Here is a 23,545-nt window from a genome sequence, read left to right on the forward strand (position 1 = left end):
AAATTCGATCACATATCTCCTCACCTGAAAGCACTACACTGGCTACCTTATGAAGCCAGAATTCAAATGAAGATGGCCTGTATCACGCACAAAGCGGTTCACTACAACACACCTAGATACCTAGCCAAGAAACTTAAGATCTCAGGAGGTAACAGAACAACGAGAAGCGCAAAAGATTTGCTACTACGACCAGCCTTTTTCCACAAGAAAAAGACCTACAACAGAGCATTCTCCGGAGCTGCCCCCAGAATCTGGAACTCACTCCCTCCAAACATCAGGAAGATTCAAAATACAGTAACATTCAAACGAGAATTGAAGAGCCACTTGATGAGTAAATACCCTACTTAGAGTAACCTAAGTATCACCGGGATGATCAATTTCGCTAACTGAGTGCTGCCCTCTCCATGGAAAACTGGGAGATCATCATCGAACAATGAACTGATACCGTGCGCAAGCCGAGGCTTGACACATCACTGCTACCTCGTATACATGTGTGAACTTGAACTATATCTCACCGTCATACTATATAACTTCTATCTCACTTGATTTATTTATCCATATTTGTGGAACTTTAACTATATGTCACAACCACTATATATAACCTCTTCCGCACTTGATTTATTTATACTTACTATCCTTGATATGCACTGAATCGCCTATAACCCTACCTCAACGAGCATGGTTTGTTACCATGACACAAGCCTAGCCTTGCTCTCTATATAATGACAATTGCACAATCATTATGAATATATATATTTAATCGCGTCCTTGCAGTATTGCCTTCTACCTCACTATTCTCTTGTTGTTAGTATTGCTTTTATTATCTTTATATGTAATTCCTTCCTTTTAAGCGCTCTGATACCCACGGGTCTTGTCCGCGCTATATAAAACACTATAAATAAATAAATAAATACTAACTTCACCTTCTTTAACTTGCTGTATGTTGCGTTGTGAGGGAGAGGGCAGATTGCTGTTTTTCCATCCTCTAGGCAGATGAGCAGCCCCAACTCTATTTTGCTGTAAAATTCCACTATATTTGTCAAGGTTGATGGCGTAACCAAAATGTGGGTTTTCGGCATGCACACTGGCGCTCTGCAGCGGTTTCATTTCGGTCTGTCCACCCTCTGCTCACTTAGCTCATTGAACAGGGAGAGGCAATCTTGGTGCAAAGCTTTTTTCTTTTCTTTCTTTCTTTTTAGGGTTGGGTAACTTTCCTGATGAACAGAGCAATCTGTGCATATGCAGTCAATGTGTAACACATGTATGGAAGTAGGATTTTGTGTCTAGTATGAATCTAAATATTGTTACGGGTGTGATCCATTTTAGATGCCCCTAGTTTAGGATCACGCAAGATCCAGGGTGATGGTACTTTCCCGGACAGTGAAGTGCATTGACTGCATTTCTGTTTAAACATTCAGACACTGAAGCGAGGGAGGATGGAGACCGGGCTGCCTTTAAAAATTTATAGAGCACCATTTTAGCCAAAGGCTGCTCATTAGTTCTTCCTGAGCTCTGCCATTTGAAGGATGGTATGGTTGAAGTGTAACACTGCAACTTATGTTCAAGGTATGGAAGTTTCTAGGTAATGCCTGCCCTTTTTGTCTGCCTCGGATTACTGCTTCAGAAAGGCTGATGACAGCCAGGTACATATGTCTCTCACGTTATTTCATCATATTGCACAAAGGTTCATTGTGAAGAATATCCCGAAAATTACATTTGGTCGGAGAACGAACACAAAATGTTTCTGAAACCTTATACAGTAGATCCCCCAGCAGCTAGTTGGAAAATGTGTATAAAAGTGGGATCCAGCCCACCTCACTTTTTTCCATTTCCGAGTGTTTAATGACCAATGAAGAGATTGCTTCGCAGAGTACTCAAAGGACTGTTGTGTCAAGGGCTGGTGTCTGCATAGCAGCCTGTCAAAGCCAAAGACATCACCTGAAGTGTGCACAGGTTGCTGGAGAAACTGAAGGTCTGTTTAGTACTTAGAAGCCTGCCTTGTTGGGTTATAGTGTAAGCAGGTATTGTAATTATGTTAATTCTCCCCACAAAACCACACACTGGGAGGAAAGTTTGTGCCCTGAAGAATACAAATCTGAGGCGATTCTCCCCAGTGCTATTTGCATAGGCTTTGTAGACTGTGTGGATGACATGGAGTACTTTATTGCCCGAATCGAGGTGGAAATAGATGGCATGCCATCCAGGGTTGACTTGGGGGTGAGAGAAGCAAGGAGCTCCAAACAGCGTCCAGTTTAGACGTAGATGGGTGCAACTGGGGAAGCAGTATTGGCGTGCAGGGCATCAAATGAAGTTACAGAAAATACTTGGAGCCATGTTTGGTCACTAAATCAGATTTTTGCAATGTGTGGGCTCTCAGACTTTAATGCACCTGCAAACATTGTTTAAAAAAATAGTGTTTGGTGTGGTTACCCTAGCTCTACATAGCTTTTATGAGTGATAATCCATTATTGCATACTCCATTTCCGATTTGACTGTAACCTTCGCCACCTGATATGACCTGACACCTTTTGTAGTGATAAATGTAAACAAACAGTTTCATGAAAAGAGGTGGTCTGACCAGAATAATACCTTCTGCATGTACTCCTATGAAAATCTTAACAGTACCTACAGATTACTGTTAGATTTTGATCTATAGGTGGTTGTGTCCAACTCCAAATGAAAGATGAGGTTCTTTTCAAGACACTTTTCTTTAAATTCTCTTTTTATTCCGTTTAAATGAGTCAACATATATAAAAACAATTCTACAGTTTTCAAGTTTGTTCATCAGTTATTCGGTTGGAATGTCTTCAGTGACCTCACTCCTCCTTTTCAAGACACATTGACTGTTTTTAATTGGGGTTACTCCTTCCACTCCTAAGTTCTATAGAAGTTTGTGAATAGCTATTGGGAGAATATTCTAGTGATAAAGTTAACTTAAGGGGCTGTCTTGACTTGGTGCACTCTATACTAACCTACCAGGTTATACATTTGGGCAACTAAGGATCCCTTAGTTTCCTGATTTTCTTTAGCATATAAGGTATTTTCAATGTATTCTTTTGAGTCTTCAAAACCGTTTTAAAACTTTGTCCCAAGATATTTAATTTGTTTAGCTTGCTACTTTACACATGTATTCTCATCTACCACCACAAAGTACAAGTTGTTTTGTAACGGTTCTATAATAGTAAGAATATTAATAGCAACAGAAGGCACCCTTGTCTTGTTGTTTGTGATGAACAAAATTTCTCTGATAGATGCCCTTTTACTCCACCATATGCTCAAAAACGATCCCAACATTAAATTTGCCGATCACGGAAAACAGGAAGGTCCAGGACACCTTATCAAATGTCTTCTCTGTGTCGAGTGCCATGGCCATTTTGGAAGAGGAAAATATTGTTGCCTTTTCTAATGCATGTCCAAATAGTATCCAAACCTGGACTGCCTTTCACAAAATCTGCTTGTGTGGGATGTAGTAGTATTAGAAGGGCCATCTCTAATCTCAGAGCTGATACTTTTGTGTATATTTTACAATGGGTTGTTTTTCTTTTTTTCTTTTTTATGGATCACTAAATGGAAACTTTTGATGCTGTCTCACCAACTTCTCCTGTGTTCCTAAAGTGGGCAAACAATTATTTTGTTTGTTGTAGTAAGCTGCTTTGACAGTTTTTATACAAGGTTGTGGGAACTCCATCCGGGCCTGTTGCTTTTCCACATTTTAGCAATTGGATAGCCTTATTATTTTTAATTCTTCAATTTCATTATATAGTCTATATTAGATTTTCATTTAAGGGGGGCTAGCTTCAAGTCATTGAGATCATTGTGGCAGTATTCTAGGCGAGGTAACTTATTGGGTTATAACAGTTGGAGAAAAATATGTGGAAGCAGTCCAGGATGCTTTGGTGTCTATTTGGATAATATAACATTTATGCTTTTGACTTTGAGATAATGCCTGAGGTTCTTCCAAACCTTGTTTTCTTCAAGAATGTCCCTTGCTTTAATGTTATCGTAGGGGCTCTGCTACTGATTATTTTATTGTATTCATGTCTTGGGGGTTTTAATTTGTGTAAGATGGTTACATATTGGGTTGGGTGCAAGTTTGGTCATGTTCTAGTTTTTTAATTTCTAACTCAAAGGTCTTAAGCATAATTTCCATCAAAAGCAAGAATACTAACTTAAAGGCTCATCATAACTCCTCTTTTGGCTTCTTTGAGGAGTTCTGAGAGGTGGTCTGTTTTATTTACTTCATTGAAATTTAGGTTGGCTGACACAGCTGGTGATCTGACATGGGGGTATTGTGAGAAGTCATAGAACAAATGACTCTTGCGGGAAAGACCAGAATCATTAGATGGCCTGCCTTATGGGGGGGTCCTGCTTATATGTTGTGGGGGAGGGGGGAGACTGAGGGGTGGGGGAGCTGGGGGCTGTGGGTTAGGGGAGCTAGGGAGTTGCATCCTCTCCTATGAGGGAAACCAGATTTGTATACCAAAGGCGGTGGGTGAGCTCTTTGAAGCTCCCTGCCTTGGAATGGTAATTTGCAGGTCATCCTGTGGGAGGGGATGTAAACACCCTCTGCCCGAGCAGGCTTTGTTCCTGAGAGCAAAGGCCTACACCCCTGTGGGCCTGAAACTTGTCTGGGGTGGCAGACTGGCTAGGGCCAGTCAGTCTGCACAATAGTAGGTAGTAGGTTTTCAGGGGCACCTCTTTAATTTGCTCTCTGGGTGCATTTATTAATAAATCCATAACTGGAATCCCTGTCAGTTTATTAATACTAGATGTTTGATACGAAACATCTCTGAACTCCGTGAAGCCATCATGTGGCTGGGGACCTCGTTTTTAACCCGTGTCGAGCACATGTACTTCAAATGGCTTCCCTGGTCATTTGTACTGACAGTAATTAAACTGGCCAGCACACGGGCAAATGTGCTCATGCACTTAGTCCCACACATATAGTATGCTGCAACCTGCCTTAGGGCTATAATGCCTATACTGCATGCAGTGTCTGCAGGCATTGCTGTGTGCCATGTTCTGTTTACTCTTTGCTTACACCACAACATGCAGCCTGCACTGGTAGTCTATATGTGTTTGGTGAGCGGTCCCTTGGGGTGGCACAGTATATGCTGCCACCCTCAGGGACCCTTTTTAACCTGCTTGACTTGGGTACCAGGGGTAACATTTACTAGGGTCTTACAGGGAATGTTGAAGTTATTGCCAAGTGGGGAAACAATTGTATAGTTTTAGGACAGAGATCTGGCACTGGATGCCTGGTTAGCAAGAACCCAGTGCACTAATAATCAAAATTGCATTGAATACCAGGCAAAAAGTGCGGGTGACCATGTAAAAAAGGAGCACTTTCCCACAATGAGGCAAATACGTTTTAACTTTGGGGTATTAAGAACATTGGAAGGCCATTGAGATAGTATATTTTTAAAGACAGCTGCCAATCCTCCACCTTTTTTTTCTTTCAGATCACAGAATTGTATAGCCTGATTGGACAATGTCCTCAAAATTAGGTGTTAAAATCGATGGGGAGCCTAGTCTCTGTTAGAAATAACATATCAAAATGTTGTTTCTAATAAGAGCATTAACGAGGTGTAGGTTTTGTGGTTTTAGTTTAATCGCTTAACATATAAACCTTGGAAAATAAAATTTTATGGAAGTCATCTGAATTCGCACGTTGAGATGTTTTAAAGATGGAAGAGGCAGCGTGGCTGGCAGCTGGCTATGTTTAGGTGTGAAAATGCTCAGATGAGCTTACCTTAGGCTCACCATAGACTGCTTTTCACAGCGACTGCCATCCAGGCTCTTGTATCACACTTGGGAGACTGTAAATTATGTAGAGGGTCCCACCTACCATCAGGCTTGCTGGGTGAGGAAAAACTGGCGAAATAAAGATGCTGGTTAAGAAGCAATGTTAAAATAATAAATTAAAAGAATATAAGAGGCCTTGCATCCACAGCAAGGAAAACAAGTTGAAATCTGAATTAAACCAAGTTAAAATAAAAAAGGGGCTTTCGGTCTGAGCACCCCTCAGTCACAAATGAGGAAATTAAAAGTTGGACATGAGTTTTACTTCAGATTTCACTCGGAGAAATAGGGCAGAATCATACCGCTGATGCTAAAACACTAACTGTTTAACGTGGGGATTAAGGATATGACTGTAGTAGGTTTCTGTGGTAAAGAGGCAACTGAGGGGTGAGACCTGCAGGGACAATTTTCGAGGTACACGCAGAAGGCCAACCTTACCCTTCCTGTAATCCTACTTTTGTTAGGATCCGGAAATAAAAATAGAATGTGGAGAACATCTCTTCCCACAACCATTTATTTTTGCCATTACATTCCCATTAAATGCAGCATGATGTGAATACAACGCGCCGAGGAGGGCATATTCCTACTCTACAATTGCATTTAACATAAAAAATGGGGAAGTACAGAGGGCACTAGGGGAGCATGGTCTAAACCCATCAGGGCAAAATGTTAAGTCCAGGTCTATGATTAAGAGTCAAGAAAAGAAAGATGGCTCTCAGAGAGCTAGCAAAAGGCAAGTAAGGAAAGAAAAGACAATGATCATACAAGTTAAAAAGCGAGGGCAGTAAGAATTGGAAAGTCAAGGGAAGGGTAAAAGTGGAGAAGTTCTCACAGAACCAAGAGGAAGGGTTGTGATCAGACTGGGACCAGGCTGCATGCTTAACAAGAATTTGACTAATAACTGCAATAAACAGACCTAGATGAAAAGAAGGGTGCTTGGAGAGCGTAGAGATTACTAGACAAGTGGTGGTGTCCAGTACAGAAGGCATCCCAAAATAGAGGCGCTCAGTGTAGCAGACAGAGATTATCTGAGTACCTGGATCAGCAACAAGAAGAACTCTAGAGGGATGCTATCCTGCGTACTAAATTGCGATGTCACATTGTTCTTCTTTGTTGTACTGTATTCTGGCTTTGAAATAGTGCATTGCTTCCTCTGGGTAGGCCCCCAAAGTACTTAGTACTAGTATTTAAATGCATGTTTGAGGAAAATGTTTTGGTTGGGGTGTCGTCATTGTTGAGTTGTTTTGATGTTGTACACAAGTGACAGAGACCGCATCAGACAAGGCTTTCTTGATAGATTATCACAATTCATTTCTTATTTTGTTCTTTTCCGGTTAGACTTGTTTCCATGGCTTTAGGCTCACCAAGAATCTAAATGTTCGTTCACATCTACCGTCCGTGCTTTAATGTGTGAACGCATGTATGTTTTTCTATGCTGTCCTTACCTCACTGCAAATTGTGCTTCACAATTTCTGCCTTAAAAACTAACTTTTCTTTTGTGTCAAGTACTGTATCGTTGTTGTATTGCATTTCCTGTCGCCTGCTTTTAAACCCTTCGAATTCATAATGCTATATCCTCATTATTTCAGATATGACCCTGATCACATTTGCAACGGCTCTGATAATATGGGACGCTATGCTTACAATAAACAGCCGGAAATGTGCAAGTGGAATCTGGGTAAGCTTGCAGAGGCTTTGGTTCCTGAACTGCCCCTGGAGATGAGCGAAACTATCCTTGAAGAGGAGTTTGATGCAACGTATGAGAGTCATTACTTGCAGAAGATGAGGAAAAAACTAGGCCTTGTACATTTGGAATTAGAAGATGACAAAAAATTGGTATCCGACTTCTTACAAACCATGGAACGTACAGGTAAGCTTGAAGTCATAAATACACTACCAGTTTGCTTCACAAAGTTAAATCACAGAAATGTGAAGTAGTTGCTATGAATGTTTGAAATGTCTGTTGCAGGCTAAAGTTAAATTAATAGCGCAGCAAATAAGAAGACAAATATATTTGACTGTATTCATATTTTAATGGTGTGAAGGGCCTGATCTCAAAGTCCTTTAAACATCCTGGTGCACAGTGCTGAAAAGCTCATCTTGGCACAATCTCCCACTCGCTTTGGGCCCTTTCTAGGAGGCCCTCAAAGCCACTTTGCTGAGAATCTGTACTCCACCTCTGCACCCTTTAGTTGCTAAAGGCCCTTTAATATCCCCATAATGATGATTTCATGATAGACTAAAGGCATTTAGAGTTTGAATTGGACAGGAGAGCCTTAGTAAAATGGTGGCTTTACTTCCCAGTCATACCTGCAGATCTCCCAACTAATATATTTATTTTATTTATTTATTTATTTATTTAATTTGTATAGCGCGTTATAACCACCGGGGTCTCTAAGCGCTGATATAGGGGTGAACAAAATCACCAGGCTTCAAATATCAATGCCTCAGCTAGTTCTGCCATCAGAAATGTTTAAGTTGCAACCTGTCCACAATTGGGTACCTGGCAACTGTGTTGGAAAGTCTTCCCCTGTATAAGGTGAACATTGCAATGCATTTATTTCCTTTCCCAAGTTTGCAAGGTGAGACATCATAGGCATGAAAAATCATCATGGTCCCCTGGGTGGTGGAAGAGAACTTTCTGATGGATACTTCTAAGCACTGATTCCTTGCCTTGTGAAAATCCCCAGGCACTAGACTGGATCTGTAGACTATCTCAGCAATTACATTATACACCTGTAGGTGGAGCCATGTGTCTTGATTTAGTCCCACCCTGGAAATGACACCGAAGTCACAAATCGCCACCGTAAGAGCTGGTCTCGTCTGAAGTTGAGGATTCCAATGTGTTCGCTAGGCCGCTCTCAAGAGAGATGCCCTCTTCTAATTCCAAGTCGTAAAGTAATTCAAAGTCCAAGAAAAAACAAGAAAAAACATCAGCAACCTAAATGTGACACCCCTTTTTCCCGTAGACGTCTGGGTGCCTCTCGGTCTCTGTCTCCCACCCCAGAGCTGATCTATCAGTTTGTCAAGATCCAGTCCATCAAGATCCAGTACAAATTCTGGGGCCTTTTAGTGCCTCTTCAATAGGTCAAAGTCTTCAAGGAGGCCATGTTGCATATAGTTAAAGCCCTACCAGCTCTATCTGGCACACTTGTGGGCCTCAAGGATCAATAAGGCCTCGATTCAGGCTACCACCGACACATCCATCCCCAACATAGATTTTTCCTCTTGACCCCACTGCGGGCCTGCCCCGAATCTGGGACAGAGGTCTGACTCATCAGTTGGCACTGAGATCCTATCCAGCTCTTCGATGCTGGTGCAGATGCCGGAGGAACAACCAATTGTCCTTTCGGACTTGGAAACAAATCCACCATGACTATGACCAAAATAGCACCCACTTTGACCGCATACAGAGTTTTGCAGACCCATTTGGACTCGATTTGGGGTTGCCGCTACCGAACCCTTTTTCGGATCCAGAATGCCATGATGGTGATCACGGGGATGAGTATTCCCAATTTTATGGGGAAGAAAAATCCTGTTTTTATTGTAGATGCTAGTGGGCTGAATATGTCCCCTAACACTGGCTTGAACTCTCCACCTGGCCCTTTCACTGAGGAGTCAGTATCTTTTGCTTTGGTCATCAGTAGGGTTGCGGAAGTCCTCGACCACCAGCTGTCATCAGTAGAGGTTAAGGCTAGTATTCTGACAAGTCCTGCAACCTTGACAGACTTCTTAAAAGCCACTCCTTCTATTCAACGAGTCCTTCATTGATACCTTAATGGGTGTTTGGTCCAAACCTGGATAATACCACCAGTGAATTGCCAAAGACTGATCTGATGCAGGGTAATTCACCTTTCCACCTCTAGCGCCCTTCTCTAAAGAGTCATATGGTGCAAGCTTCTACAGTAATGTTGAACCCTAACCCTTTACCTAATTCGCTCCCAGATAAGGAGTCCAAATCCATGGAGGACTTTGGAAAGAAAATGTTCCTAACTGCCAGCCTAGCCCTCAGATCAGTTAACTCCAGATGCCAAAATCTTGGAGAGGGTTATTAATATCTCCTATTTTTAAGAAAGAAAATTAGCAATTGCCGGATAACTATCATTTGATAACCCTTCAAGATACCAACGCAAAATTGTTTGCAGGATGTTATTATCAAGCTTAACAGACTGGGTAAAGGATAAGCAGATACTGCCCCCGAATCAAACAGGATTCATCAAAAGGTCAAGGTACTTCTGCAAACATACTATTAATTAATGGACAAGGCAATTTTAGCAAAACAGCCCTTGTATTTTTGCTTTGTTGATTTTAAATCGGCTTTCGATTGTGTGAATAGACACCGTTTGTGGAAAAAACTAAAAGAGCAAGAAATCCCAGTCTCCCTATTAAAATTGATCCAACTTTTGCTTACTGATACTTGGATCAGGGTGAGGATTGGCGATGGTCGGACGCCAACAAAAGAAATACCTACGTCTGGAGGATTAAAACCAGGGTGCGTCCTGGCCCCACTGCTTTTTAATTTATTCTTAGCAGATCTCTCAACCGCACTGAATGAAGTAAACGCACATCCGCCTAGGCTAGCTGATAAGCAAATATCCAATTTGTTGTATGCAGACGACGGTATACTTTTAAGTCAAACTAAAGTCGGGTTGCAACGTTTAATCGATCATATATCGACATATGCAAAAGAAAATGATATGGTAATAAATGAAGCAACGACCAAAGTAATGGTATTTACAAAAAATACGAGACACGCAGTTCCAGTTGTTGGAGACTACACCGACTTCTGGCAGGTTGCTGCGCTGGTGGTTGGCTTCCTGCACACCATTTAAACAATATGCTGCACCGGACGCGTAGCGGATTGGCTGTCTGTGTAGCAAGGGCGAGAGGGCTCTTTTTAACCCATTGTTCTTATTTACTTGCTTCGCAGGTAATTTTACTAACTTACTAGTTATTATTTTACTGTGGCGATACGGCACCTCTGGTTCCTGTATATAATATATTAAGGGCACATTACCTGAGAACGGCTTCAGCGCTGGTGAGTAGCTGCTTTTCTTTTGCACTTTGCACTTTGCACTTTACTAAGGACTGCGTTTCCGGTCTGCTGTGGAAATTGTTGGCCGTTTGGGCAGAGAAGGGCAGTCCCAACTATTGGGGGCTACACCCAATTTCGTCAGGTTGCCATGCTAGTGGTTGGCTTCCTGCACACCATTTAAACCATATGCTGCACCAAATGCGCAGCGGACGTGCCAAAGGCAAGCCTGTCTGCACCCGTCTGCGGCCAGAACGCAGCCAGGGCCAGAAATGCTGCCGGTTCAAGTCTAGAACTGCAGTATACCAGATATGATCTACTGGCGCTTAACATAAATGCCAGCAACTGTGAAGTTCTTCTCAGTACGGAGACTATGAATGGCCCATTAACCTATCGTAATTGCAGCCTTATCTTTTGCAATCACAGTACCGCACCTGGCCAGGCCCCCACTGTGGACCACAAAACCTACCACAATCAACTACACTGATATCTCATGAATGCAAGATCCGTAGCCAAAAATGCGCCACATATTCAGGACTTATTCGCTAATATGAATTTAGATTGCTTGTAGTTACTGAAATATGGCTGAAGGAGTGTTCTAATCCTGACATTGTGCAAGCCCTCCCACAAGGATACACCATGGCCAGACAAGATAGAAATGGGCAAAGAGGGTAGTCCAGCAATAATTTACAAGAACTATCTGAAATGCTCTTTAATCATCATTACAGAATTAAAAGAAGCTTTTGCTTCCGCTTCCAACTTGACAGTTGTACGACGTTCATGTGAGCTCTGATTTACAGACCCACTGGTTCTACCCTCACATTTTTGGACACTCTAGGGGAAAGTATAAGCTTCCTATGGTTAGGTATGAAATTTTACCATCCTAGGGGACTTCTATATACACCTAGAAGCAAGTGATATTCCTAACAACAAAAATGTTATGGAAATTATTAACACTTTGGGTCTAAAACAAATGACCGCAGGGCACACATTAGATGGCCTTTCCACCAATACCGCTTGCCTAATTACGGATCCCCCAGTGACGATAACTTGGTCAGATCACAAGCTTATCTTGTTCAGGATGTGCTATAATATGCTTACCAATGCTGAGTTACAGGCCACGGCAGAAGCAGGTAAACCTACCCTTACGGGTAACCCCTCGATTGACAATGACCTGTTAAATGATTGGATGACCTCCTTAGCTAACACTCTGGCTCCATTTGCCCCTCCTAGGAAAAGCACCATTAATAAAAATTCTGCTCCCTGGTTCACCCCCGTCTAAAAGTCTTACAAGGCCAATTCAGGAAATTGGAAAGAATATGGAGAAAGAGTTATAAATAAGAAGACCTATCTTTCAAAGCAGTCCTTAGACTATAGCATCAACAAATTAAAATAGAAAAGAAGGTATGCTATTCTAATCAAATTAATCAAGCAGCAGCAAATCAGAAAACCAGCCGCCCCAAGGATTATGTGACCAAATTGCCGAATTCTTTGAAAATAAAATTGTAGACCTAAATAAAGACTTCACAGAAAAAATCCCCATGTCCAGTGAAGCACAAACTTCAGGAACTAGAATAGAACTCACATGCTTCAAGGAGATCAGTTTTGAACAGTCTAGGCAAGCTATTCTAAATTCTGACTATAAATCAAATAATCTTTAAGTTATCGAGCGTACCAGACAACTGGAAGATTGCGGCTGTAAAACCCTTACAAAAAAAGAAAATTCCTGACCCCTCCACCCTCTCCAACCTCAGACCTATCTCGTTGCTACCATGTCGGAGTACAATAGCACAGAAGGTGGTAGATAGACCACTGAATGAGTTTTTGCAGTAAGAAAATAACTTCCACCCTAAACAGTCTGGTTTTAGACCTGGCCACGCAACAGAATCAGTTCTGCTCCACTTAACTGAAACCCTAAGGTTTACCCTAGATCAGGGCATGGATGTGGTACTGATTCTGTTGGACTTATCATCCGCTTTTTTTTTTTCTTCAATGTGTCATTATGTAGATTTGTTTTTACCAATGCATATTTGTTTCTTTTTTTTTTTTTTATTAACTTTTATTTGGCATTAGCACACATACACAGCTCTACGCCTTACAACCCTGGGGCCGGCAGCAAACTAGGGCAATCACAGTACAGAGATCATAAACGACTTCTCGGAGCATACTGCCCAGTCCGTGCCCCAAGCCTGCAGCCTCCCGTCACCCCGCCCCCCTTCCCAAGTGAAAGTGGAGCGATGAATGCAGAGGTGTAGTGAATCCTACGGCGGAGTGCATGTGTCCGCCACCCTAACTGGAATCTAACTGAACTCCCACAACAATCTCACCCACCCCCTCCCCTACCCCCGGACTGCCTATGTGCCTACCTTCGCCATTACTCTCCCAGTTAGGTTCAGTGTGCCACTCTGCCCAACTCTACGCCCACTTCATACCATTCCCTCCCGCCGTCCACCCCCTCCCTCCAGACCCTTCGCATTGTGTACCCCCGTGTCAGTGTCCGCTATAAGTCGTGCACCCCTCTAGTGTCCCACAGGATCCCCATGTTTCATCAACCGTCCCACTCGGAATATAGGGTACTGTTCAACTGATCTTCTGTGCTCTCCTCCCCTTCCTGCCTCACCACCGTCTCCTCCTGAGCTGTATCCGCAGCATCCTTAGTGGATCTATATGTCAGGTACAGGTCCCAAAAACTTTTTGGTCTGCTAACTGGGGGTTGGAGCTCGCTATAGAGCTGCGTCTGACTGCAGCCGAACAGCATATCCCTGGCCCACCTATGTTTAGTCGGGAGCGGGCCTCTCATCCAGCATTGTGCCACCGCTCCCCGAGCCATTAGCAACCCCATATCTGCCAGGCGACGCGTCGCCGGTGGCAGGGTCTTTGTGTGGCCCAGTAATGCCAGCGCCGGGTCGACCGGGAGCTCCAGCTCAAGTATCTGCCCTAATTCTTGAAATATGTCTTCCCAGAATTTGTCGATACCCGGGCAGGACCATGCTAGATGGATGAAGTCAGCCACCTGTGTGTGGCAACGTTCGCATTCTGACGTTTGTCGGAGCCCGTATCTGTGTAAGCGTTCAGGGGTATAGTACACTCGCTGCAGGAATTTAAAATGGATAAGCCTGTGCCTGGCGTTGAGCGAAACTTTTCTAGTGGTGAGGGAGCAATATTTCCACATTGAGTCGTCTATCGGTGTGTTAAGGTCTCGTTGCCACGCCAATCGGGCTTTCGGGAGCGATTGTTCCCTACAATTCTGTCCTGACTTGTATAGCCGCGAAATCAAGTGGCTCGGCGAAGGCGTTTTTATAACATATGTCAGTTCTGGAAGTTCGGGTGGTTCGGCCATGGTCGGACCAAGTAGCTCATGAAGCGCTGCGCGGACCCTGTGTAGGTGGAAACGGTGCAGCAATGTCTCCGAGGTTCGGGAAGGGCCAACCTGTTCCCACATAATCACCGTCCCGTCCTTGAACAGGTCTCCCAGCTTTGATATGCCTAATTGTTTAAGAGCGCGCGTGACCCCTTTCTCCCGCAGTGGCGCCATCCAGACGACCCACTCAATCGGAGCAAGTGCGGAGTATAAGAGCGCACATTCCTGTCTCTTGGCCAACGAATGCCATGCGTGATTAGTCGATGAGATCGAATCCAGAGATCCCACCCGACGCGTGGCCGGCTCAAAAACCGTAGCCGGTGGGGGTCCGTAAACAGGGTCTCGAGCACCACATGCGGAATATTGCGATCCCCATGTATCCATGTATGCAGGTGAGTCGCCTGTGCGACCCTGTAGTACCTCTCCATATCCGGGGCACCCAGGCCACCCTGTTCATATGGAAGCGTTAGAACCTGCCATTGGACCCGTGGCTGTTTACCTCCCCAAGCCAACCGCGTTAGAGTCTGCGTCAACATTTTAAAGAAGGCCCTAGAGAGTATCACCGGAATATTGTTAAAGAGGAATAAAAACCTCGGGAGTACAATCATTTTCATGAGTGCGATGCGACCCACCAGAGACAACGGGAGCTTACACCATCTGTCCACATCCTCGGTTAGCCTGTTATAGGCGATTCCATAGTTTCCCCTCACCAATATGTCTGGATCGGGATGTAGCTGTATGCCCAGATATCTAATCGGTACCTCCGACCACTGTAAAGGATAATCCATAACAAATTTGCATGTCACCGGGGACAGAGGGAATGCTACCGATTTCGTCCAGTTCACCTTTAAGCCGAACAGCGCGCCAAACTGAACCACTTCCCTCAGCACGGAGGAAAGGTTGAGCTCCGGGTCTCTTACGTATAGGAGCGTGTCATCCGCATACGTGGAGATGCAAATCTTGTAAGTGGGGAAACTAATGCCTTCATGACTATGATATTCCCGCAGCGCACACGCCAGGGGTTCCGCCACCAGGGCGTATATTAACGGTGAAAGGGGGCAGCCCTGTCTGGTGCCTCTGCAAATGTCGAAAGCTTCCGTGACTCGATCACCTAAACGCAGCCTGGCCGTTGGTTTATAGTACAAGGCGCCTATCATTTGTAGGAAGGGTTCGCCCAACCCCATCTTCCTGAGCACTCTCGACATGAAGGGCCACTCCACGGAGTCAAATGCCTTCTCCATATCGAGGAACACTGCCAGCGCCTTATTCTCTGGCTTCACATGCTGCATCGTCCCTAGCACCGTGCGTATATTGTACGTAAGGTTCCTGGACGGAATAAATCCGGCCTGTTCCGGAGCCACCAGTTCCGGAGCGAGTAATACGAGGCGTGTCGCTAGCACTTTGGCATAGAGCTTCGCGTCAACATTTATCAGAGACAGTGGTCTGTATGAGCCGCACTCAGTGGGGGGCTTCCCCGTCTTCAGGAGCGTCACAATGAGAGCTTCCCGCATCGTGGCAGGCATGCTGCCTTCCATGCAGATATTGTCAAAGAGCATGGAGAGGTAGGGCACCAATTGGTCTTTGAAGGCCTTGTAGAAGCCAACAGTTAGCCCGTCAGCCCCCGGGGCACTTCCGGACCGCATGCTCTCAAGCGCCTCCACTATTTCCTCCCTCTGTATGGACATCATGAGGAATTCTCTCTGCGAGTTGGACAGTTGTGGCATTGCGATGTAACTTAAGTAGTCGTCAATTGCCTCCTCCATCCCCATGAACCTCGACTTATATAGAGTGGAGTAATATTGCCTGAATTCCCCAAGTATCTGCCCCTCATCGGTTAGGGTCTCCCCCGAGCTGGATACCAACTTGCCCACTCTCAATGGACGCCTCTCGCTGCGGACTAATCTGGCCAGGAGAGATCCAGGTCTATCTCCTTCGCCATAAGTGCGGGCGGTGGCGTATTTACCCATATGATGCACTTCCCTGTCTGCTTCCGAGTTAAATTCCGTCACCAGCTGTTTAATTTGCTCCAGGGCATCACCCTCAGGTTCCACCTGCTGCCTCTCTTCCAGTTCTGAGAGCCGAGTCTCGAGATGTTTAAGTCTTTGCCTAATGGCTTTCAGTACCCCAGAGTGTTTGGCCATGGCTATCCCGCGCATGTATACCGTGAATGCCTCCCATAGCGTTTGGATGCTCTCCACCGAGCCCAAGTTAGTCTCAAAGAAATTATCAATTTCATTTGCGAGTTCCCCACGAAAAACCTCATCCAATAGGGAGTACGGGGGGAAACGCCACGTGAAGGGGGGGATTCTATGTACCGGCGACTCCAGTATCCGGAGGAGAGGAGAGTGATCAGACAGGGTGCGTGGCAGTATCAGGCAGTCCCTAACCCTATCAGAGAGATGGTGTGATGCTAACCAGTAATCTATTCGGGTGTGGAGTGCATGATAAGCAGAGTAGTGTGTGTATTCCCCTCTAGAATGGTGCCGACTGCGCCATACATCGACGAGATCCAACTGCACTAATTCAGTCCGGACCACCGCTGCGGCAGCCGACAGGGCCCGGGGGGGTCCCGCCGACCTATCAAGATCCGGGTCCAGTACTAAGTTGAAGTCCCCGCCCCAGAGCAAGTTAGTGTAGTCATATGATTTGCACTTCCGGGCCAGCGCAGTGTAGAAATCGGGGCAATCATAGTTCGGACCGTATACATTAGACACCAATAAGTCATGTCCCTTTCCTCTACACCTGCATATTACATAGCGACCCTCAGGGTCCGACTCGAGGAGTGTCAACACGAGTTTGGAACGCGGATTGACCCACGTAAGTGTTCCCCGTGAGTGGGTAGTAAAGCCCGCCACCACACTACAACCCGCCAAACCTTTATGTGATAACATCTTGCTGTTAAGGGGCAAATGGGTCTCCTGTAAGAGAGCAAGATCTATGTGGTGCCTACGCAGATAGCTAAGAACCTTACGCAGTTTTCTGTGGTCGTTAAGACGCCTGACATTCCATGTCAGCACCCGTATGTGATCCAGCGTGGTACCCAGTGGTGTACTAGAAACGTCAGCCATAGCCTTGTTTGGTGAATGGAGGATTGCAGTAATGTCGAAAAGGGGTCTGGTGTCCCGGGGGGACAGAGTCGCACAGGCAGTGCAGTGGGTAAATGGCAGTAGTGAGCACCGCAGGATATAACCAAGAGACTTTTAGTAGCGCAACAGCAGTCAAAGAAAGCAATAACATGCACCCAAACACAATCCCCAACGTCCCACCCTCCTCCCACAGCAGACCCTCCCCAATTCGGCCTTGCATGTCCCCAGCCCACCCAGCCCTCCCCCACAACAAATTCAACGACCCTATGTGCATAGCGCTCAGGGGCGATGGTAGCAAGGCAGCTCGTACTCTGTGCTCAACCCTCAGCTCCGGCACCCAGCGACCCCCCCCCCCCCCCCCACCCAGCGCCACCAATAAAGCATCAATGCTTCGACCAGTAGTCCGTTGCAGAGTCTCGTCCAGCTATCTCGTGCCTGTTCCCCCCCCCCGCCCCCGCCACCCCACATGTAATATCCACAATCCGCCATCTTGCAAATGTGCCAGGAGTGAGCAGAGCACGTGTTAAGGTAAGTGCACAATTAACCATCTGTACCCTTAAACCCCAGCTCCACTTATCTGCCACACCGTCTCTGCGGGGATCATCCACGATGCCAGAACCGTCCCAACTCAAGACGCAAAGTCTACCTCCTGAGTTCACTGTTCCCTGGACATCAGATACGCATTTCAATCCTGTTCTTCCATTGGGCCGCCGTCCGCTTTCTGTTGATTATCGGATAGGCCATCTTTCCGTTCCCTGGCCCACGATTTCAAGGCCTTCTGCAACTCCGCTGGGTCCGTGAAGAAATGTGAGTGGCCCTGTCTGTTCACTCTCAACTTGGCCGGGTACAACATTGCATAATCGAGTCCCATGTCTCTGAGGCGTTTCTTGTGAGGGGCGAATTGCTTCCTTGCCTCCTGTACCCGCGCCGTAAAATCCGGAAAAATGGAAATCGCAGACCCCTCATATTGTAGGTCCCCTTTGGTGCGTGCCAGCCTAAGCGCCGTGTCTCTGTCTCGGTAGTTTAATAGCTTAGCTATGACTGGACGGGGAGGGAACCCCGGTTTAGGTTGTGGGCCCAGCGTGCGGTGTGCACGTTCTACGACGAACATTGCAGAGAACACTCCGTCACCTAGTAGGGTGATGAGCAGTTTTTCTACGAAGAGTTCCATCTTCCCCGTCTGAGTGTTCTCCGGAAGGCCAGTGATGCGTAGATTGCAGCGACGTGACCTAGCTTCCAAATCCTCCGTCTTGTCCTGGAGTGTCTTGATGAGTGTCTCCGCCCGCCGTCTCGCCGCGTCCAACTCCGTCTGGCCTTCCTCCACTTCTGTGATCCGTCGTTCAGCCATGTCGTGGCGTTCCGAGTGCTTGTCGAGGCGTTCCGCCATGCGGTCCATGCGGTAGGACATGGCGTCCATCTTGGTTCCCAGCGCCGCTATATTCGACTGGATGTTCTGCTCCATGGAGCGGAGCATAGACTTTATGTCCGAGTCAGCTTCTCGTGCGTCTCCCGCATGCGTCTCTTCTTCATCACGCGGTGCCGAGGGACTTTGCATGGGGAGTCGCCTCTGTGAGAAGGGGAGCTTGCTCTGAGTCCTATCCCCTTTCCCCATGCTGGGCGGTGTTTTGTGCCCGCTTCGCACCGCTGGCAAGAAGGCGCCAGTGACAAGAGGGCTGTCGTGGCATAGACACTCGTCCCTTCGCCCGGGGGTTTCGCAAGTTTCTCAGCGAGATAAGGGTCAGAACACCCCCTCAGGCTCCAGATAGCGTGTAGAGGAGGACCGCTCTTCTCAGCTAGGACACAATGCGTCACCCTCCGCCGCAATTACAGCCTCGTTCAAACAATGAAGTGGCGTTGGTCTATCCACCTAGAGGGCGACCGGTCAAGCAGTGGAGCGGTTCATAGGGGTCACCGCCGTCGTTGTAGCCAGTACGGTCTCCTCGCCCCAGAAGATGGACTGTAGGGGGGGGGGGCAGGCCACCTCAGTCTCAGTAACCCGCCGCTCCCTCGCCCTCCTACCGTGTACGCCTCACGCTCCCGGCGCTGGAGCTGCAGCCTCCCTCAGTGTCGGCCGCGATCGCGTTAAGATGGTGGCCTGGGGCCCTCTGCGCCCCGGCGATCCTGGTCCTCCTTTCGCTGTGCGGGTGGTCTGCTATAGCGGGCAGAAGCCTCCGGATCCTCGAGGTGGCGCCCTCCCTCTCCGCCGCGTCCACTGTGGCCCGTTATGTAGAAGGGGGGCACGCCGGCGGGCAGTGCTTCCCCAGCGGCCGCACGTCCCCTTACGTATCCCGGACTGCAGTCCCACCTGAGGCCGCGGTCTGCGGGCCCACTTGTCGCTCCGGCGTGCGAGTCTCCAGCCGGCGGCTGTGCCGACTCTGAATCCCCGCGGACGGACCGGACCGTCACCCGAGGTGCCAGCGACAGCGGGGGTGTCGGGTGCGGGAAGGGAACGTGGTCGATGCAGGATTTTGCAGGATGTCAGTGGTGGCGCCGGCGGAGCCCGGAAGCTAAGCGGCCATTCTCCGCGCTTGCTAGCTCCGCCCCCCCGCTTTTGACGCGGTGTCTCATTATACTCTGAGATAGGCTTGCAGATTGTGGCATTACCAAAAAAGCGCTTGTCTGGCTATCATCTTTTCTAGAAAACAGGCGTAATATAGCAACACTTGGTAGTTACAAAGCCACAGAAAAACAGCTATCATCAGGGGTCCCTCAGGGCTCGTCCCGGAGCCCAATTTTATTCAATCTTTATATGACACAGCTGCTTACCTTGATGGACACCTTCTACATCGAATCCATTTCATAGGCGGATGATACACAGCTAATTCTTACCCTAGACAGGAATTCCAAAGTGGCTGCAGAAAAATGTCATCACTGTCTTACTGCAGTCATGGACTGGATGAAACTCAACCATCTTAAATGTAACAGCCAAAAAACGGAAATCATTTTGTTTGGAAAATGTAATCTCTTCACACCCAAACATTTGGTGGCCACCAAATACGGCTCCACCTCCAAACACAGTAGACACTGTGAGGAATTTAGGGATCAAGTTCGATCCCACACTATCTTTTCACAAGCAAGATCTTGCTGTGGCAGATGTGTGTTTCCACACGATAAAAGATCCTGAGAAAATTCCTCGATCTACGTCCTATGACTGCTAGGAAGGCAGTCGGCGTATCATTCATTTTGTCCCGTCTGTACTACTGCAACAGCCTGCATGCAGGAGCGAATAAGACTGTTCCTGAAAAGATTACGGGTGGTCCAGAAAGCGGCAGCTAGGTTAGTACTCAAGCTACCTAAGGGTTCTTCTTCAGCAGCAGCACTCAAAATCCTGCACGTGCTAATGATTAAAAAAAGATTCTTTTCAAAATTGTAATAATCCTCTACAAGGCCACCAGAGCAACGGGACCGAAATCTCTAAAGTCCAGAATCAATCCCTATACCACCCAACGCCTTTTTCGGTCATCTTCTGGAAACATTTTAGCACTCCCTACCTTCCGTCTGAAATCTAGAGGCGGGAAGGCAATGGCTGTCCTGGGAACAAAAGCCTGGAATACCTTGCCCTCCCAGCTAAGACTTTCACAATCTGAACCTATGTAAAAAAAACTGCTAAAAACATGGATCTTTGCTGCCCCAGGCAATACTGTGCTATCTCTCATCTGACGCACATTCCAAGTGTTAACCTCAATCTTTCCCTACCACGGATCCCTTTAGGTCTTTTCCGGTAGCGCCAAGATGCTCCTTGGAGTGAACACTGCGCTTTATAAATATACCCATTCATTTATTCAGAGGACTCCAGCGCCCATTTGTCCAGGGCCATGGCTTTTACCAGGGCATTGTTGCATGAAGTGCCTTCTTAGACATCTGCTGCTATGTGGCCATTAGTACACACAGGCACCAAGCACTACTGCCTTGATAATTATGTAAGAAAGTGCCCCTTCGCATGGTCACCCCCCACACCTTGTGCCCGAGGGCTGATTGTTATGATCCTGAAAGTGCACTGGAGCCTTCTAACCAGTGCACTCTTCCCAAAACTGATACATGTAAATTGATAACCCAAATTGGCAAGGAGTTTAACCCCCTGATAAGTGGTACCAGTGGTATCCAGGGCATGGGTGTTAAAAGGGGTCCCCAGGGCCTGAAGCACTGATTGTGCCTTCCTGAGTGACTCAAGTAAACAGATGACAGCAGACCTGCCATTGCAGACAGCAAGAGCAATGCAAACTGCTCGAACTCGACTTTGTCCTGACCACGTGTGGCAATGTCTAAGCACTATTTTTAATTTATGCCAGTCAACCCTAAGGTTTCTCTCCTTAGCTCAGGAGGCAGGGTGCTTTATATTAAAGGTGTGGAGGTACAAGTGCAAGCTTATATGTTCCTATAGTAGCCTCTTCCCATTAGGGGCTATTATAAGTGATCAAGGGGCCAAAGAATAGCATGAACTGGCAACCGGGCACCCCCGAGTTTGACAGCTCCTTTATGGTCCCATTGAAATATTTCTTGTTTAGTATCAAACAACTTGTCTCATCACCCTTGACATGATTACCATGTCAGACTTGTTGTGACATGCACTCAGGTGCCTGCCTTAGCATTTGCCCACCTGGTTGCCCCAGCCTTTTCGGTGCCCTAGCTGACAGCCCACAGCTGCCGCCTCCAAGACTGGAATCTAACCCCTGCCAGGAGGTGTCAACATTCCCAGGAGCCCGAAACAAAGTCCTGGATGCGATGAAGGTGACACCTCCCTCCCTGTCAGAATGGCAAGTGAATTGGCACATCAAGGAGGTGAGCTTCAAAGCTTTCGCAGTCTCTGATAGGCATCTAGGCTGCCTTTCAGAGGAGGACTCTGCAGTCACTCTGCAGTCACACTGCGCTCTGCACATTTGCTACGGTCCAGGCGGGAAAATTATGTAGTCAAGATATGGTCCAGTGTATTGTGAGAAATGTAGTCCTGACCCCCAGCAAGTTTCAGAGAGCCACTGTTTTCCTCCTAACATCGAAATATCTTCATGCAGATCTTACCACTGCCATGACTTATTGATGGTCAATCCAGCTAACACTACCTTCATTCAATGCTGCAACCCGAGAGGACTCTCAGGGGTGTGGAATTTATTGAAATATCTACTTGTCCATGGGGCAAGTTGCTTAATAAATCTACTTGTCCTGTAACAAAATCCACTTGTCCATTTGGTGCCATGTGGCTCGGTGACAAATTATGGCAGCAATCTCATTATATAAGAGCTCTTATATAGCCTCTCTGATTATGACAGGACTCATACCGTAGTAGTTTTTTAATACTAGCAATCCCTTTATGTTGCCACGTTTCTGCAGATTTACATACTGGGACTGAAGGTAGTGGTAAGCAATAGTTCCAGGGTTGGAATGCCCTTTAAGTCTGTGCAAATCTACTAACTTGCATGTTTAAGGGTTTTCATTAACTCTTCTCTAATCTTGTCCCATACTGAGAAATGTTGGAAATTTACTCCTGACAATGGCAGACGTAAACCTTCTTCCAGGGTTGGGAAAAAAGTGGTTGATGGGAAAATGACCTTGCAAACACTCGGGTTTTCGCATGAGCAAATCTACACATGCATATTTGCTCATGATAAACTGCAGTTCACAAATATTTTCGAGGTGTACATTTCTTGCCCTACTTCTATAAATTCTTGTAAATTCACGAAAGCTATATAGCTGCACTTAATGCAAGAACATATTCCAAGGGTGCACTTTTGAGACTTTCTTTAATAATGGGGCCCTTAATTTGGTCTGGTGTTAACCACAACCTTTTGTGTTTATTAAAAATTCTCTCTCTCTCTCTCTGTATCGACTGGCTTCACTATGAGTGACGGCATTAAGCTCTTTCACAAGGAGTATATTGGAACACAAAGTAGTTTTGTTCAGTGGCAGTAACTAATGTGGCAGTGTGCTTTTTTTAGAACAATTTTTTTATTGCTTTTGCCAATGTTTGTTATAATGGTGAGGGCCCGGCAGCTCTCACATCAAGAAGGCTTTACAAAAACCATGCCAAAACAATTCACATATTGGCAAAACTAAAATGCTGACCACTAATTTCAGACCTACTGGCTTTGCCAATGCTTGTTTATTTTTATGTTACTCATAATCTTATTGAAACTGGTTACACTGATTTTCCAATATGAAAATTTTTGCAAAATACTAACATGCATCAACACACCTTACTAAATGATGCTGCAAAGAAACGGTACCTGACATTTCACAGTAGTGTAGCAAATGTTTTTTTTCCTACTTTCA

General features: G+C 46.1%; 1 protein-coding gene across 1 annotated transcript in view; it reads left to right on the top strand.

The window, feature by feature from the left end:
• Window positions 1-23,545, top strand: part of SELENOO (selenoprotein O) — a 169,934-nt gene that overhangs the window by 47,526 nt on the left and 98,863 nt on the right. The window contains exon 5 of the mRNA XM_078678991.1: window positions 7,392-7,672. Coding sequence (XP_078535117.1) covers window positions 7,392-7,672 — 281 coding nt within the window. The remainder of the gene's footprint in view (window positions 1-7,391; window positions 7,673-23,545) is intronic.

This window comes from Lissotriton helveticus, chromosome 1_1, assembly GCF_964261635.1.
Source record: "Lissotriton helveticus chromosome 1_1, aLisHel1.1, whole genome shotgun sequence".
Lineage (NCBI taxonomy): Eukaryota > Metazoa > Chordata > Amphibia > Caudata > Salamandridae > Lissotriton > Lissotriton helveticus.